General features: G+C 41.9%; 1 protein-coding gene across 1 annotated transcript in view; it reads right to left on the reverse strand.

Moving 5' to 3' along the window:
• The window catches only part of SLC37A1 (solute carrier family 37 member 1), a 34418-nt gene that overhangs the window by 8653 nt on the left and 8131 nt on the right, over positions 1-17634 (reverse strand). The window contains exons 7-13 of the mRNA XM_086482201.1: positions 17138-17304; positions 16358-16395; positions 12634-12672; positions 10548-10631; positions 7208-7339; positions 3861-3951; positions 53-115 (exon numbers count right to left, since the gene is read on the reverse strand). Coding sequence (XP_086338327.1) covers positions 53-115; positions 3861-3951; positions 7208-7339; positions 10548-10631; positions 12634-12672; positions 16358-16395; positions 17138-17304 — 614 coding nt within the window. The remainder of the gene's footprint in view (positions 1-52; positions 116-3860; positions 3952-7207; positions 7340-10547; positions 10632-12633; positions 12673-16357; positions 16396-17137; positions 17305-17634) is intronic.

Below are 17634 nucleotides of genomic sequence, written 5' to 3' on the forward strand. Positions count from 1 at the left end.
GCTTTTCCTAAACTGGTGTGATTAAGGATGAAATATTAATATTAAAACTTACCAAAGATTCCACCCACATCAAACAGTGTAGAAAGGTCCCCAGCTCTTTTGGCATCAAGATGCTCTAGTGAGAGAAGTAAAACATTTGTCTCATTTCTAGACTATAAAACAGAGAAATGTAATCACAGTCTTGGCACACTAGGGTAAAGGCACCTTACAGCAGTATTGTTTATTCACAGGAATAAGCCACCATAAGGTGTTATTGTAAGACAAATAAGAATGTATCGTAACTGGGTGTTCACGGACACATTTGAATGTGATTACTCATGGCAGGAGACATTTTCACACTCATAGAATCATAAAAAGTTTTGGCTTGGAAGGGACCTTTAAACATCATCTATAGTCCAACCCTCCCTGCAATAAGCAGAGACATCTTCAACTAGATCAGGTTGCTCAGCGCCCCATCCAGCCTGACCATGAATGCTTCCATGGATGGGGCTTCTACCACCTCTCTGGGCAACCTGCTCCAGTGTTTCACCACCCTCATTATAAAAAGTTTCTTCCTTATATCTAGTCTAAATCTGCCATCTTTCAGTTTAGAACCATCACCTCTTGTCCTACTGCAACAGGCCCTGCTAATAAGATTGTCCCCATCTTTCTTCCAAGCCCCCTTTAAGTACAGGAAGGCCACTATAAGGTCTCCCCGGAGCCTTCTCCTCTCCAGGCTGAACAACCCCAACTCTCTCAGCCTGTCCTCATAGAGGAGGTGCTCCAGCCCCCTGGTCATCTTCATGGCCCAACTCTGGACCCGCTCGAGCAGGCCCATGTCTGTCTTGTGCTGAAGGCCCCAGAGCTGGACACAGCACTGCAGGTGGGGGTCTCACCAGAGCAGAGCAGAGGGGGAGAATCACCTCCCTTGGCCTGCTACATTTCTCCTGATGCAGTTCAGGATGCGATTGGCTTTCTGGGCTACAAGCGCACATTGCTGGCTCATGTCCAGCTTTTCATCGACCAGTACCCCCAAGTCCTTCTCCGCAGGGCTGCTCTCAATCCCTTCATCCCTCAACCTGTACTGATACCAGGGGTTGCCCCAACCCAGGTGCAGGACCTTGCACTTGGCCTTGTTGGACTTCATGAAGTTCACACAGGCCCACTTGTCAAGCTTCTCCAGGTCCCTCTGGATGGCATCCCATCTCTCCAGCATGTCAACCGCATCACTCAGTTTGATGTTGCCTGCAAACTTGCTGAAGGTGCACTCGATGGAGATATTACACAATGCTGGCCCAAATATGGACCCCTGAGGGACACCACTTGTCACTGATCTCAATCTGGACATTGAACTGTTGACCACTACCTCCTGGATGCACGTATTCAACGAATACTCATCCACCAAACAGTCCATCCATCAAATCCATATCTATCCAATTTAGAGAGAAGGATGTTGTGGGGGACCATGTCAAAGGCCTTACAGAAATCCCGACAGACGACATCTGTAGCTCTTCCCTTGCACACTGATGTAGTCACTCCATCACAGAAGACCTCTAGGTTGGTCAGGAGAGATTTGCCCCTAGTAAAGCCATGCTGGCTGTCTCACATCACCTCCCTGTCCTCCACATGCCTTAGCACAGCTTCTAGGAGGATCTGTTCCATGATCTTCCCAGGCACAGAGGTGAGGCTGAAAGGTCGGTAGTTCCCAGGGCCCTCCTTTCTACCCCTTTTAAAAATAAGTGCAACGTTTCCCTTTTTCCAGTCACCAGGGACTTCACCCGACTGCCAGCACTTTTCAAATATCACGGAAAGTGGCTTGGCAACTGCATCAGCCAATTCCCTCATGATTCTGGGATGCATCTCATCAGGTTCCATAGACTTGTGTATGTTCAAGTTCCTCAAGTGGTCACAAACCTGATCTTCTCTAACAGCAGGAGGGACTTTGCTCCTCCAGTCTCTGTCTAGCAGCCCATCCACTCGAGAGGTGCAGGAAGAGAGGTTGCCAGCAAAGACTGAGGCAAAAACGTGCCGAATACCTCAGCTTTCTCCTTGTCCATTGCTACTACTTTGCCAGTTGTGTTCATCGGCAGGGGGCAGGGTACACTTTCTTTGACCTTCCCTTTCTGGTTGCCATACCTGTAGAAGCCCTTCTTATTATTCTCTGCATCCCTTGCCACGTTCAGCTCCAGCCACACCTCGGCCTTCCTGACCCCATCCCTACACAACCGGGCAGTGTCCCTATACTCTTCCCAGGATACCTGCCCCTGCTTCCGCTGCCTGCGCATTTCCTTCTTGCCCTTTAGTTTGACCAGCAGGTCTCGACTCATGCATGCTGGTCTCTTGCCTTGCTTTCCCAATTTCTTACATCTGGGGATCGAGAGCGCTTGTGCTCTATGGAAAATGTCTTTAAAGATCTGCCAGCTCTGTTCTGCTCCCTTGTACCTGAGGACAGTTTCCCAGGAGGTCCTATTGACTAACTCCTTGAAGAGCTGGAATTTTGCTTTCCTAAAATTCAGGGTCCTGACTTTACTTTTCACCTGACCCATAACCCTCAAGACTGCGAAATCCACCAGTGCATGATCACTGCAGCCCAGGCTGCCTCCAACCTCGATGTCACCATCAGTGATCACGTCAATGACCACTTACATTGGTGACCATCAACAGCATTATTTCTTGGACTGTATGTTAAAGTTTGGCCTAACGATATTCCCATTTGTGAATAGCCACAGATTCATAAACAGCTAACGAAAGATCATAAGTGAGGCATTTCACTTTAAAAGCATGACTAGGAAACATTTGGATCACTTATAGAGCCTCATCCTGGAGGCCTCCATCACATAATCAATAATATTCATCATTAAATTAAGTCTGGCCACCCTGCCTGGCACAACATGCACTGTGCAGTTTAGGGGCACTACAAAAAGACAGGGATTTCCTCAGCTCCACTGTTTGCACATACTTACATTAAGCCTGATGTAGTTACTGATATGCCACGGGGTCAGATTTCCAAAAGTAGATCAGGAAGTTGGGCAACCCAGTCCTATTGTGTTAAGTGTGAAGTTTCAAAAGGAGCTGAATTTCTAAGCTCCTTTGGTATTTTTTTTAAAGTCTCTGAAATACATTTGAAAGAGCAGTATGTGCTAAAACAGTGGTGTGAGTGGCAGTACCATAACCTCACCAACATTTGTCACAGCACAGATGGCAGTACTGTGGTAGGTATCATTAATCTTTCTATTAAAAGACCGCTTTCAAGGTACCCAGTCCCACAGGAGCACTGGTTATTTGGAATCCACACACAACAGTCTTTAGCTATAGGATTTGCAGCTCTGTGTGTTTTCATAGGATGTTCAACCCGTCTCTCTCTGCGCTGGTTGTTACTGCCATACTTGTCCAGCACAGCTTTTTTGTTAGCTGGGGGTTTAAAGATCACGCCATGACTCACAAGAACATGAATTTCTCTGGCTAGGGAGAACTCCTTGCTCTGCACTCTACAGCACAATGCAAAACAGCTGCACTGAACAGATAAAGAAGCTTATTCAGGTTTTTTTGTATATGTTTTAATAAGGCATTTCAATCATGTAAAAACATTATTAGAAAGTAAACCTTTTTGATTGGTTTGCAAGAGCCAAAGACACAGCATTTATACTTGGAATCGCTGAAGGTAAGCCAGATTCTTGTTTTGTTTGTTTTGAAAATGCCCTCTCATAATACTGAATTCATAAAACTGAGTAATGTGTTAGTTGGTGACTTACAACTCTCCTGCTCCTGTAGCAAAGATAGCCTATTTCAGAAGCACTGATGTTTATTTTCTTATTTATTTCAAGCTCATATTTCCAGACACTTTGTAGTCACAATTCTGTATCCCCTTACGGTGTACTTACCTACACTTGTGATATACAAGGGAAGCCAGAAGAGGAAAGTGTAGCTCACCAGCTTTGCAAACAGAAGACAAAGAGAGAACTCTATGACTCCCTGAGAGAATAAAGAAAATAGATGTTAGTATCTTGACAGAGACTTCTATTTGCTTTCAAAGACCATTATCAAAATGGTTGCTAAGAAGCATTTAGGCTTCTCTTTTTCTCTCAAGATTTTCCAAGAAGAATTCTTCCCCTGAGAGGACAAAGCTTACAATCAGAGCAGACTGTGGTATTTCACTCACATGTTTTATCTTCTCTTAATTGTACTGAATTGACAGAAAAGAGAACACCAAAACGAACAGGAAGGATTTGTTACTGTTTGTGACACCTGCATCACTTGTTTTCCTCATGTAAAGAGTTTTTTATATAGCATTGTAGCAGGCTTGGAGTGTATTCCAGAGAAATCGGCACATTTTTGTGTTCTTCCGATCCTTTTCTCTTATTGTTTAACTCTTTACAAAAAGCCAGTACACCAGTATGACTCAGTTCAAATCAGTATGTGGTAATACCACACTACAGACATTGCACATGTCTATTTAAAATATTAAGTTGTTCCATTCTCTTTCCTGCTGGGTACATGAAAAGTATACTTACTGCACAGAGCTGCAACTAAACCACCAAATGAACCTATCTTCATTCCCCTCACCATCTGATACATTTTTGCCTGAAAACCAATTTCTTAAATCCCTGGTATGGAGTATTGCAGTTATCTGCACAGACAACACACATACACAGCTAGCTTTACTTCACATACAGCTGTCACTCTTCTCAACAACAGGCAGGAAAAACACCACAGAGTTACAGAGATCCCAAGCCACGGCAGCAGCAATTTCTCTACCCGTTACTTCCACTTTGCCACAGGAACAACAGTTGAGAGAGACGACCAGACTAGACAGGATGAGAAGATGCAGCAATACAGTGGCTGGGTGCTGGGGATCTCCTCCCCTACATTTACACCTGGCCAAACAATTTGCATATAATTCTACTTGTGTATCCCATGGAAGCTGCTAGGCTTCAAGCCAAGAGGACAATCTCGGACGATAGTCCCTCACCTAAAGGAAACTTCCTTTCCTTTTAACACCAGTCCAAATGCTTGGTTTGTCTGAAGCTTCTCAATATAAACCATATAAGAGATTTTAAAATTAGGGCTTTTAAAAACAATGTTGAGGAATGTAAAAAGGGAAGCCATGGAATTTATGATGCAGTGAAGTGCTTAAAGACTCAGCCTGCTATTCCATCCTTAACACCTATGTGTTGTTAAGTAAAACCAGCAAACTTTTAGAATAGACTTTAGAATAGAATAGAATATTTCAGTTGGAAGGGACTGACAATGACCATCTAGTCCAACTGCCTGACCATTCAGGGCTGACCAAAGGTTAAAGCATGTTGTTAAGGGCACTGTCCAAATGCCTCTTAAACACTGACAGGCTTGGGGCATTGATGACCTTTCTAGGAAGCCTGTTCCAGTGTTTGACCACCCTCTCAGTAAATAAATGCTTCCTCATGTCCAGTCTAAACCTCCCCTGGTGCAGCTCTGAACCATTCCCATGTCCTATGACTGGATCCCAGGGAGAAGAGCTCAGCACCTCCCTCTCCCCTTCCCCTCCTCAGGAAGCTGTAGAGGGCAATGGGGTCGCACCTCAGCCTCCTTCTCTCCAAACCAGACAATCCCAGATTTCTCAGCCGCCCCTCACAGGACGTGCCTTGCAGCCCTTCACCAGCTGTGTTGCCCTCCTCTGGGCACCTTCAAGGACCTTCACGTCCTTCTTACACGGTGGGGCCCAGCACTGCCCACAGCACTCAGGGTGAGGCCGCACCAGCGCTGAGCGCAGCCGGACAATCACCTCTTTTGCCCGGCTCGTTGTTCTGTGCTTGATGCACCCCAGGATGGGGTTTGCCCTCCTGGCTGCCAGGGCACTGCTGACTCCTGTTGAGCCTGCTGCCGACCAGCACCCCCAGGTCCCTTTCTGCAGGGCTGCTCTCCAGCCACTCCTCTCCTAGTTTATACTTGTGCCCAGCGTTACTCCATCCCAGGGGCAGAATCCGTCATCTGGACTTGTTAAATTTCATGCCATTAATCATAGCCCAACGCCCCAATCTATCCAGATCCCTCTGCAAGGCCTCTTGTCCCTCAAAAGAGTCAACAGCACCTCCCAGTTTGGTATCATCAGCAAACTTGCTAATGGTGCATCCAACTCCTGCATCCAGATCATTGATAAATATATTGAACAGAACTGGCTCTAGAACTGAACCCTGAGGAACGCTGCTGGTGACCGGTCTCCAGACAGAGGTAGCCCCCTTCACTACAACCCTTTGAGCTCTACCCTTCAGCCAGTTCTTCACCCAGAGCATTATGAACCTGCTCATCCCACAGCTGGACAACTTGTCCAGAAGGATGCTGTGAGGGACAATCAAAAACCTTACTAAAACCCAGAAAAACTACATCCACCACCTTCCCTTCATCCACTAGGTGGGGGACCTTATCACAGAAGGATATCAAACTAGTGAAACAGGACTTTCCCTTTGTGATCCCATGTGCCTGTCCCCAATGGCTGCACTACTCTTTAGATGCCTTTCAACAGTACTCAGTGTAATCTTCTCCATAACTTTTCCAGGAACCGAGGTTAGACCAACAGGTCTGTAGCTCCCTGGGACCTCCCTCAGGCCCCTTTTGTGAACTGGAATAACATTGGCCAGCTTCCAGTCAGCACGGACCTCCCCAGGGTCCCAAGACTTTTGGTAGATGATCAAGAGGGGCCCTGCCATAGCATCTGCCACCTCCTTCAGTACTCTGGGGTGAATCCCATCAGGCCCCACGGACTAGTGAACATTCAGCTGATACGGCTGGTCCCTCACAATTTCAGTGTCACGAAGGGAAAGTCACCATTCCCACGCTCGTCGTCCTCCAACTCAGGGGACTGGGCAGCCCAATATTATTAAAGAATGAGGTTAAAAAAGCATTTTGCATCATAGGCTGCTGGTAAAAAAGATGGGGGTTGGGGGGAAGCCATTTACATGGGTACTGGAGCCTAGACGCTTGTAGTTTCTAAGGTGCAACCAATGAGCTTACGCTATCTGCTTACTGGGGAAGGGTGTACTCTGGTATTGATTTTCACTCCTCCTCCGCAAGGGGCACACCTTCTCTTGTGTACCAGAACCTGCTTTAGCCTATATACACCAGACTTGCCAATCAAAGCTCGTGATGCAAAGTTAATGTCATCTACCACTCCATCTAGAACTTCATGGAAATATGAATACTGAGACAAAATTTAATCCTAAGAGGAATAGGCAAGAACAGCACATGTACTCACTGGTATTCGCAAGGCCCCAAGGAAGCTGATAGCTGATGTCCCATGTCTACCTTCCCCAGTGGCCACAGTGCTGGAGGTCAGTGACACACTGCAATTTTCACTGTCAGTAAGTAAATGCTGCATCTCTGGATCCTGCAATTTCCCCCAGCAACATGATATGAAAAAGAAAGGAACAATGCATCAAAACACATCAAGGAATCGAATAATTAAAAAATAATTTTTTAAAAAATTATCTGTTTTATCACAGAAAGTTACGGCTTTTAAAAATCTCTTGATTTGGATATAGAGAGTATATAAAGAGATTATATACAGAATACCAGGTGAAACAAGTCTGGTTTTGTCTGAGTGCACACAGTCCATTATGGAATCAAGTTTCTGTTCTATTGTGGACTTTCAGGAATAAATAGTCATCAGTACTTCTTTTCCAGCTGAGAAGAAGGATGGGATGTAGCTATCCTCACTTTCACCTGCTCGCTGAGCAGCTTACCTAGCTGTGTACTTTCAACAGCTGCATTCTACATACTGTCTTCTTTCTCCTAATTCTTGTGCATTTGAATAAAGCCTTATTGAAGAATTAAGCCTCAAATATATGTTTGGCTGTAGGTGAGTAAGGATAAAAGAGCAGGCAATTTCATTACCAGTAGTTATCACAAAGATAAAAACTTTCTGATTAATATTTGGTAAGGTGATGGAGGAAGAAAGAAAAAAAAATAAGCAGTGCTGGACAAATTAAATCCTGACATTTTATTCTCAGTGATTCTAAATAAATTCTGTTTTTAAAAAACTTCATTTAGGAGAAGACACTAGGGAACCAACTGGGCACCTGAGCCCAGACACTTAGCATAATTTTAGAAGCTACCATGCAGCATCCAAAATGTTTGTACAGGATTGGCAGACAGGACACAGGATTTACAGGAGACCCTGCACCTTGATAAAGCATTAATTAGAAGAGAGGAAAAACATCTAGGGACCTCTGACATAGCACTGTAAACCTATGATATGGCACATAAGTCACTCCATCATCATCAGTATATATCTTCTGAATTACTGGAGCAACTTCAAAACTTGAACTGTTTTTAACAGTAGCAATTCAAACCATCAGCTATTTATACTTCAACAAAACAGAAAAGAGAGTAAAAAAAGAGAGAAAGAAGAGCCAGGTTGAAAGAAAGTGAGAAAGAAAAATAGAGGGTAAGAAGAGAAAGGAAAAATGAGGGAGGAAAAAAAAAAAGAGAGAATGAGAGAGAGGGGAGAGAAAACAGAGGGGAAGGGGGAAGAAAAGAGACAAAAAAGAAAAGAAAGAAAAGAAGAAAAGAAGAGCTTAAGCAGCGAAGCTCCCCACTGGATTCAACAGAAGACGCTTCTAGATCGTGTCTTAAGTGAGCATCTCTTGCACAATTTGCACAGCAAACTTAACCCGGATTGCCTGAGGTAATGCTGCTCATTTCTCACACAGGTAGCTCTACGCCTGTTTAAGAAGAGTGGGTTAAATACTGAAGTGGAAGTGACCAACATCCAAACAACTTATTTAACAACTCATGCTGGAAACTTTTATCGACAATATGGGACTTATATGCTTCATGTAGCTAAATGATAAACTAAACCAGCAGTTTGTGCTTGGCAGAGATAACATTGTTCAGCCTCGCCAGCTTGTCATAGGCTGTGATTCGCCATACAGCACACTCTTGATCTCTGGGGTAGGATTCATTATCCCTCAATTTTGTGTAATTTTTAAGAGGCCAACCTTACATAAGCAGTAATGAGCATGGAGGCATTCAGGTCACGCAGCCAAAACCACATTCTGCTTTCAATCACTGCATATCCTGAATATTTGCTTTCTTTTTACAGAAACTGAAGAGGTCAACGAAAAATCAGTAAAAGCTGCCTTTCCAGTGTGCTTGGAGGAGACCAGCTCATAAATGCAAAACATATGTTGTTTGAACAGGCACAAAAGCTGACTGCGATAATGAGCTCAGCATAACTGTGACACAACGACCGTAAAAAGGAAAGATGTTCAACTCCGCTTTGACAGCAGAAAGATTATCTTCTGTCACTGTCAGAAAATCAGGGGGTCCCAAACAGTGACAAGCAAGGATTTTTAATTTTTTATTCATTTCTTTTTAAGCCTTGTTAGGACTCCATATTACGAGCACATAACCCATCTGGCAAGGGGCAGGAAGAACACTGACAGGATTGCCAGCAAGTGCCCTCACGCTTCGCTGTCTGTGTTGTCTCTCCGTCCTGCTCACAAGGGAGCACCAGTGACTGTGGGAGGGGGTAAGTTTTCCTCGCCCACTTGCTGTGCGGACTCTTTGCACAGGCTGACAGTGGAGGCACTAGCAGAGTTCAAAGAGAAATCTTTATCTACTAATTTGCCGACTATATTTTAGCTCTGTCTTCGTGACTTGTCTAAAGACACCTGCTGATATTCTTACATCTTCTTCCCTTATCTTCCAGCTGGTTGTGAAATAATATTGCCACCGGGTTTCTGGGCTGGAGACAGTTCTTGGGCAGCTCAAAACGAACACAAATAAACTCAGTACAGAGGGGGTTTAAGCTGGACTGATCAAAATTATGAGTAAAGTGTTTCCTTTGAAAATATTTCAAAACCTTTTCATCAACACTGATTATTATATCCCATGAATGCTGATTATTATTCTATGGACAAAGGATGAAAAGAACAGGAAGTTCCTATTTTCCTGTAAAAGTCTGAAAGTTGTTAAAAAAAAGTTCTCTCAGGATACAATATGCCAAGTGCACTGAATACAAATACAATATTTCAAATAGAATTTTCAGTTAATGTCCATCACAAGGTAAAATGTCTTTTTTGCTCACAAATGAGGAAATACAGAATTCAGTTTCTAGTGCGAATTACCAGCACTTACAGTTACAAGTTTTAAGCAAGACTTCTGTGAAGAATTGCTCATATTTAGAGCTCTCCATCTCCATGTATAATCTTTTAAGTACACAGATCTATTACATTAAAAAGGGAGAGAAGCAAGACTGCAAGGATGGGACGAACACGATATAAGTAGTTTAAAGTCAAATGGGCTATCTTCAAAATATTTTGCAGTGCATTACTTTTGCTGGAATTGTATGGAGATCACAAGATCAGACCAACTGAGTAAGCACGCTGTCTTGTTCATCTTGGCTTGCAGTATTTATGTGAGATGCTGCTTACTTCCCTTGATTGAAGTTACATTTGTGTATGAAGACGGAACTAGATTTCAGCATCATAAAAGGAAGAGCAATCTTTATTAATAGTAAATCTACCATAAATATTCCACGTGACCTTTAGGAAGTCTTCTATACTATTTTACAACAATATTTTATATTTTACCTGAGGTCCACTGGTTTCCTTAGCATTTAAGATTGGCATCTGGACTCTGAATCGAGATGCACCATTCAGGAAGGTTTTAGAACTCTGGAAAAAAAAACAAAACAAAAACCACCCATACTTTCGTTGCTTGTTCTTTAAAGGATTACATTAGTGTCAATCTTTTTTCTGCTATGAAAGTCTTTGTTCATTATAACGTAAACATAACCCCAAACGGAGCATCTTTAATTTAACGACTGTGTAGTTTGGGCTTTTAAAGTTCTTATGGAGACCTATGGCAATGTACATAAAACGCAATCACAAACTTGTTTGAAGGCTAACTTCATACTGGTTTTATATAGAGGCAGCATACTGAATTCAGAGCACAGTCATGCCATTCTTAACATCTTTAGCTGCTTCTTCCTCTACTGACCTGTCATTGACATTGCAAACTTAGGTTTTTTCTCATAAGCAGATGATCCTGGTAGCAACTACAGAAATTGACTTGTTTCAGGCAAATCTTGATTCTTCATTTCCCTATCCCTTTACGATAAAAGTTTATGCCTTTAGCTTATGCTCACTATATTCTTCTAACCCAGAAATGGACTGTGCTCTTGTGGGTAGGAGGATTAATGAAGAGTCTGAGCACCTCCAGCATGCTTAGTACAGAAATTGAGGCAATAAGTTGTATTTTAGGCCCCAGACAGACCTGCTCTTTACACTACTTAGTAACAAATGCATAAGTGTATCAGTTCACACCAAAATTCCATTCATTGGAAAACATAATTCTGAGATCCTTGGTCTAAAAAGATTTACCGGGGACACAAAGGTTTGTCCGCCGAGTTAAACATACAGCTTCAAAGTAGGTTTGGAGTCAGGCAGGGGTAACCTAATGCTAAGACCACAAGAGGCACTGTGCACTTCTCAGAAACGAGATGTCTAATCACACTCTGGATGCCACATTAAAAAAACAAAGTAAAACAAAAAACCTCAAGCCCTGCCCCAAATGAAACCCCCAAAACCCACCACCACAAATAAAAAAAGAATGCCCATTCTCACTGACCATTTTAATTCAAAATGAATCACTAGGTAATTCTTCCCCAACAAAAATATGTATTGCAGTATTCTTTAGACAAACTGCCATTCATCAACCAAATCCTTCTAAAATGGCAAAAAATTTTTGAGCATAAACTAAAGTATTTCTTCTGCTCAATGCAGAGCTGAGGCACAAGCAGTCTTGTGCATTCCCTGAAACAAACAAACAACACTCGAACCCCCAGGGTCTGATATAACAGATCTTTAAATTTTATCTTACAGAAAATTAGGCTCTTGTCAAAAAAGTGATTTACAATAATCTGTAGGGAAGAAAATCCATTATCTAGAGACAAGTCATCTACATCTTTATTCAGCAGCTCAGCAGAGAAAAAAATGAAAGACTTTTTCATTTGACTGTCAAAAGTAAGATTTCCTGTGGTAAAGAGGAAATGTCTGGGGAAAAGGACTAGACTGAGAGGCCAAACATTTAATACTTAGACTTCTTTCTCCTTTTCAGAAGATAAAAATTGTAGCTTGGTATCTTTTAAATGCACAAGTATTTTGCCACAGGAGCTTAAGAGAGCTAAGTTTCCTGGAAATGCAAAGTCAGGTTAAAGAAAGTTCCTGGAACATAAAGAGAGGTCTGTATGAACATACTGTAACTAACATGTTTACCTAGGGGGGAGGAGGAGGGGAAAGGAACAGGGAGAAAAGATGAGACAGAATAAAACCCGTTCTAAATCATCACATTTCACAAATGCCATTAAATCTGCTCTTTAACTCTCATTATGAAAGTGCATCAATGCTTAATGAAGCACACTGACTTCTTGCCTTTGTCATAGGTACAGCCTTTTGGAAAGTCATAGATTAAGCCTCCAATGCTAGCATTTAAAAGTTCTTTATTGTAGTCAAATATTTGTTTTGAAACAAATTTCAGATTCATAAATCAAGAGCTGAGGTAAATACAAGCAAATGAAGCAAGAAATCAATACAGAACAAGAACTGCACATCCAAGGCTCTGTGCCTGACTCTCCATCTGTGCTCCTGGACAACTCAATGAAATCAGATTACTCACCACTACAAACTCTGTAGAAATATTGGGCTCATGAACATGCTGCAAATAAACAGTAGACTAAATTCATACAAGAGAGCGATATCACACAGAGATGAATCTGATCTATAAATCTTAATATAAATCTACCCTAAATCCTTCCCTCATGTTGAGCAGTTATTTCAGTTGTGCTTAAATTTAACTGGCCTCATTCTTTTACAATAGGGCTGGGCTTTTGGCACCAACTGGCAGAGCTGCTTGCTCCTAAGACGTCTGTCCAAACTGAGCTACTACAGCCTTGTGAGCAATGCAAGTTGTATGTTTCTTTAATATCTTAGAAAAGAAACGTTTCTAACTATTTGCAAAAGCACACAGGGTGTTCAGGTTGTCACTGAAATGACTGAGTAAAAAAGGACAGCTAGCATTTTATGCCTGCCAGCAAATTCTACCCCTTGTACAACACGGGTGAAATTTTTTGTTCCCAGTAATAACACAGTCTATTTTACTACAGGAACCTTCCTTCAATTATCAATCAGTTTTCTTTACAGTCATTGTCATTACCACACCTGTATTTGTAGGAGACCTTCCTGAACTTCTGTTCTTACCTTATTAGTTTCCTTAACTTCTAAAACCACCCTCCCCGCAGCGAACAGAAGCTGTGAGCCCTATTCACTAAGGATTTAGAGTCCATTGTAATTTGCAGACCACACAGGTCCGAAGAGAGGTATTCAAGAGCAATTCAAATGGCATACAGATTCCCAAGACAATCTGAGAAGGGTCCAAGGCAGGTGGGGAAGCACTTTTATAAACCTCCTACAAGATTTGCAGATATGAATATATGGAATAGGGAAGGAAGAAGTGATGCCTTTTGCTGTGAGAGCAAGGTTTCCAGGGAAACAGAAGGTCAAATGCACCCCTACACAATGAGACTGCGCCCGGAGCAGTGATCCTGCTGGTGCCAGAGAAGATTAGGTCAACTGCTAGCCCTTTTCTGGGTCTCAGGGAAAGGGTAGTGAATGGAAGGGGGAAAAAAGCTCCTAAAATACTATTTTTTTTTGTTAAAAATACCATGGCAAGTAGATATTGAATGTCAATTTTTTCTATACCAGCTCCTTGAGACACAGGAGCAACATACTGTGCAGAACTCTTTAGCTACGCTTTCCATTAAAGTTATATTTGAAACTAGTAACAAACATTTATTTCCATAAAGCTCAAGAGCAAATTCTGCAAACGTTATGCTCTAGATATTATAAACAGCAGTTGAAATATTCATGGGAGTATTTCTGAACTACTTAAAAGCTAAGGAAAAAAAAGCCTCCTGTTAGGAGTCTCTAAGAGTCACTTGAAATATTCTTGTACTTGCCAGAAGTTACCTTCAGGAAATGAAAGAGAATTAAATGAAAAATACCAAGTGCACTGTGAGCACACCTTATCTTATAGTAACAAACTAAGAATAGGAGTTCCACAGACTATTAAAAGTATTCGGAAGTTTTACCAGAAGTACTTCATATGAGGAGAAAAAAAAAAACCCAAACACATTAACTGGTAAAGAAGAGATAACAGACCAGAGAACCTGCCTTCAGTTAGTATTCAAGAAGATGAGAGCATTTAAAATGTAAAAAGCCATCTATCTGAAACTATCGGGGCAGGGGTGCTGTGTAAAAAACCAGCAACCATCCCTGTACAATCTACCTGTGAGAGCTGCAGCTAAAAGGTATAGTTCACATATACCTCCATATGCAGGCAATTTCCATGTACAATCGCCTAGCATTGGAGAACGTATGTGGGATTCCCTTGGGACCTTCGCTCCAACACCTCCCCCAACAGCCCTCGTTTGCCTTCACACACGGGAAACCTTAAGACCTTCTTTGCCAATCTCCCCCTACTATTCTTCCAAAGAACCAGTTGAAAATGTGGCAGACGTGATTGCCCACAGGTCCCTGGGAGCCAAAGGAGAAAAAGCCTGGAACAACATCCTAGGTTTTGGTTACAGTAGAGACAAACAAGAGTCTTACAGAACATGAAACAGAGGTGAACCTGCAAACACACTCCTAAATGAAACTGGGCTACAAATGACATTCTGTTATGAGAAGTTACACACAGCTGGTCTTCCTAATGCTCTCTTTCTTTGGTCCCCCTTCCTTGCTTTTTATTTTTCTCTCATTCTATTTGGATTGCCTCCCTCCTCTTGGGTTACAGCTACTCAAGGCAAGACAGGAATCATCTTCTCACATAGTTAGCTAAAGCTTTCTAAGGAACATCTTTTCACCATTGACACGGCTTTCTACGAAACTTAAGTATGTAAAATGTCTTACAAACTTTTGTTTCAAAAGCATTGTGCAAACATCTTGGTACCAGAGCTTAACCGTTTCCAACCTACTTTTAAAACAGTGGTTGAACAACCTTATACTAAAAGAGAAAGCTTTGCTTTTAGAAACAGTTTTAAAAGTTAGGAGTTTTGCTGCTACAACAGCACAAGGAAGTATACATGCAATGTTAAGCAACTCAAAGATAGCTCAGACATTTGCGCACACACACACACTTCAATCCTACATCAACAGTGCCTTAAGCAGGCCATCTCTGATGCTGAATTTTCAAACTCTTCTGTCAAGAGAGTAATATTTTCTCTTGTGATCCAGGCTGTATGTGTTCCACAGTTTGTGTGTGATAGTATATTTACAGCTTAGTGAAGTTCACTACCTTGCCAAAATTTAAGCCCTTAAAATACAAGCTCCCATACAATAGCAAGATCCGCTGCTTTGATGCCAGTGAAACATGTGATCAGTGCATTCTAAAAACTCACTGTATATTTAAAAAAAAAAAAAAAATCTATGTATAAACAGCATCTCCATCCTTGAGGATTTCAAAATATGACAGGCAAGCCCTAAGCAATTTGACCCTACGCCAAATTTAGACCTGCTACGAGCAGAGGGTCAGACCACACAATGTCCAGATGTCCTGTCCCTTCTGACCTAAATTATTCTGTGATGTTGCAAGAACTAAAGCATTTCTCTCTCCTTTTCACAGCTCTTCATTAATGTCAGTTTTGATTAAATAAAGGCCGTATTTAATATCGTGACTAAACTCACTGTCACAGACCGACTTTGTTCCAATCTCTTCACCCCAGCTTCAAAACTATCTCTTGCTTCCTCTTTTCTCTAGCCATGTGCTCCTACTGTCCTTCTCTCTATCCAAGGGAACAACCCACCTTCCATCCCCAAGCCCACAGATGCATGGGTCATCAATGTTATGCCAGCAAAAGGGCTGTTTGCTCTTTCTGCAATGCCTAATATAGGGTTCTCAAACAGCGAGACCCTTCAGAAGATATGGTTGGCAGCTACCTCATTATGCCATACTAAGCAAGGAAGGCAACAGCAGGAGATGGGTCAAAATGCTCTCAAGATGCCTAGGAAAATTGGAGGAAAGTAAGAAAACTCAAAAAAAGATGAACAGTTTTACTTGGTTTGCTGTAGTAAGAAAATCTATTCCAAAACTTTAAAGTTGTTTTTTTTTTGACTGGAGAAAGCAACAAGTTAAAACTAACTCATTCACCTCTTGATTCACATTGCTTTTAAAGTAAGCTACTGGTTTACAGCGAAGCACAGAAGACTAATCATTCCCTCAAGTACAGGGTCAGTTATAACAGCCTGGCACAAAACTGCCATGCAGATTATCTGATTTCCAGAACTAACATAATAAAAATGTGTATTAGGAGGCAAAAATCAAAACAGAAAAAACATTCACTTACACTGGATGGTGTGCAGGAGCAACTTATATCTTTAGGATCTGAAATACAATACCATGCATAGTTAATAGTGAAAACAAGCACAACAAATATCTCTTGAAACACTCAGTAGTAGTGTAATTTACCAACACTACAGGTAACACAGAAGTAATCCTGGTAGAAAAGTGTAACTGCAGCTTTAGAGAAAAAGAAAAGTGTGCTCCATGGTACCCTTGCCATCCTATGACCACGTTAAGTGCTATATTCTGGCAGTTCAGCTCATTACAGCATTCTAGTTGTATCAGCAGAACTTTTTACTTCCTGAGATAGGACAGTTACAGTAAAATAAGCATTTGTACTAATACATCTGGGCCAACGCAGGGACAAGACAGGGCATTCCTTTTTAATTTCTAATTTAAAGTGACAAAATTTGCTCTATCAACTGACTTCTCTATTTCATAGCACAGAATACAGATGGCACGGGTTGAATGGTAGCACAGAATATTCACTGCAGCCAGGTGAGACATTCTGCTAAGACACATTTGAACAATTTATAAAGACAGGGAACTAATGACAGGGCAGCGGACTGAATTCTGAACTGTTACTCTCAGGTATGCCAGAGTCTGAGCGTATAAACTCTTTAGACAGACACGAGCTCTTCCCCATCTAGTGTTCTAGGAAGCAGCTCTTTAAGTATTGGCATAGCTTGAGGCATATACTTTGCACTGGGTTATTCAGCTTAAACAGCTGGTGTTCTTCACCCGTGACAAGCCCTCCATGGTTTTACCCCATTAAAGCACTTACGTTCAATAAGAAACAGGAAACAAACAATCCCCATCACAGCAATGATAACACCAGGCACCACAAAGGAGAGACCCCAGCACGCAGACACCCAATAAGCAGCAATTAAGGATCCCAAGATATTTCCCACTGAGGTGTGTGAATTCCAGATTCCCATGATCAAACCTCTCCTGCATTTAAAAAAAGCAACAAACCCACAAACATTTCTTATTATTCCAACAATAAGCATTACTCTATCTTGAGAAAAGTGTATAAAAAATGACTGTTCATCTGTGGTGTTACAGAAATATTTGCAATCATTGTTCTTTAACTGACCGCTTCTTTATGCTACAGTCTTTCATCTGCCAGCTTCAAGGCACCTAAATATTAAGAGAAGTGTTCTAAATACTTCCCTGTGTGGGACAGAACTCATCCTGCATTTAATAGCATTTACGGCACCACTAGGGCTTGGATACTTCTTGACAGAGTTTCTTTGATAAAAACAAATATGCAGATGTTGT

This window comes from Leptosomus discolor, chromosome 1 (genome assembly GCF_034619465.1).
Source record: "Leptosomus discolor isolate bLepDis1 chromosome 1, bLepDis1.hap2, whole genome shotgun sequence".
In the NCBI taxonomy this organism is placed as follows: Eukaryota; Metazoa; Chordata; class Aves; order Leptosomiformes; family Leptosomidae; genus Leptosomus; species Leptosomus discolor.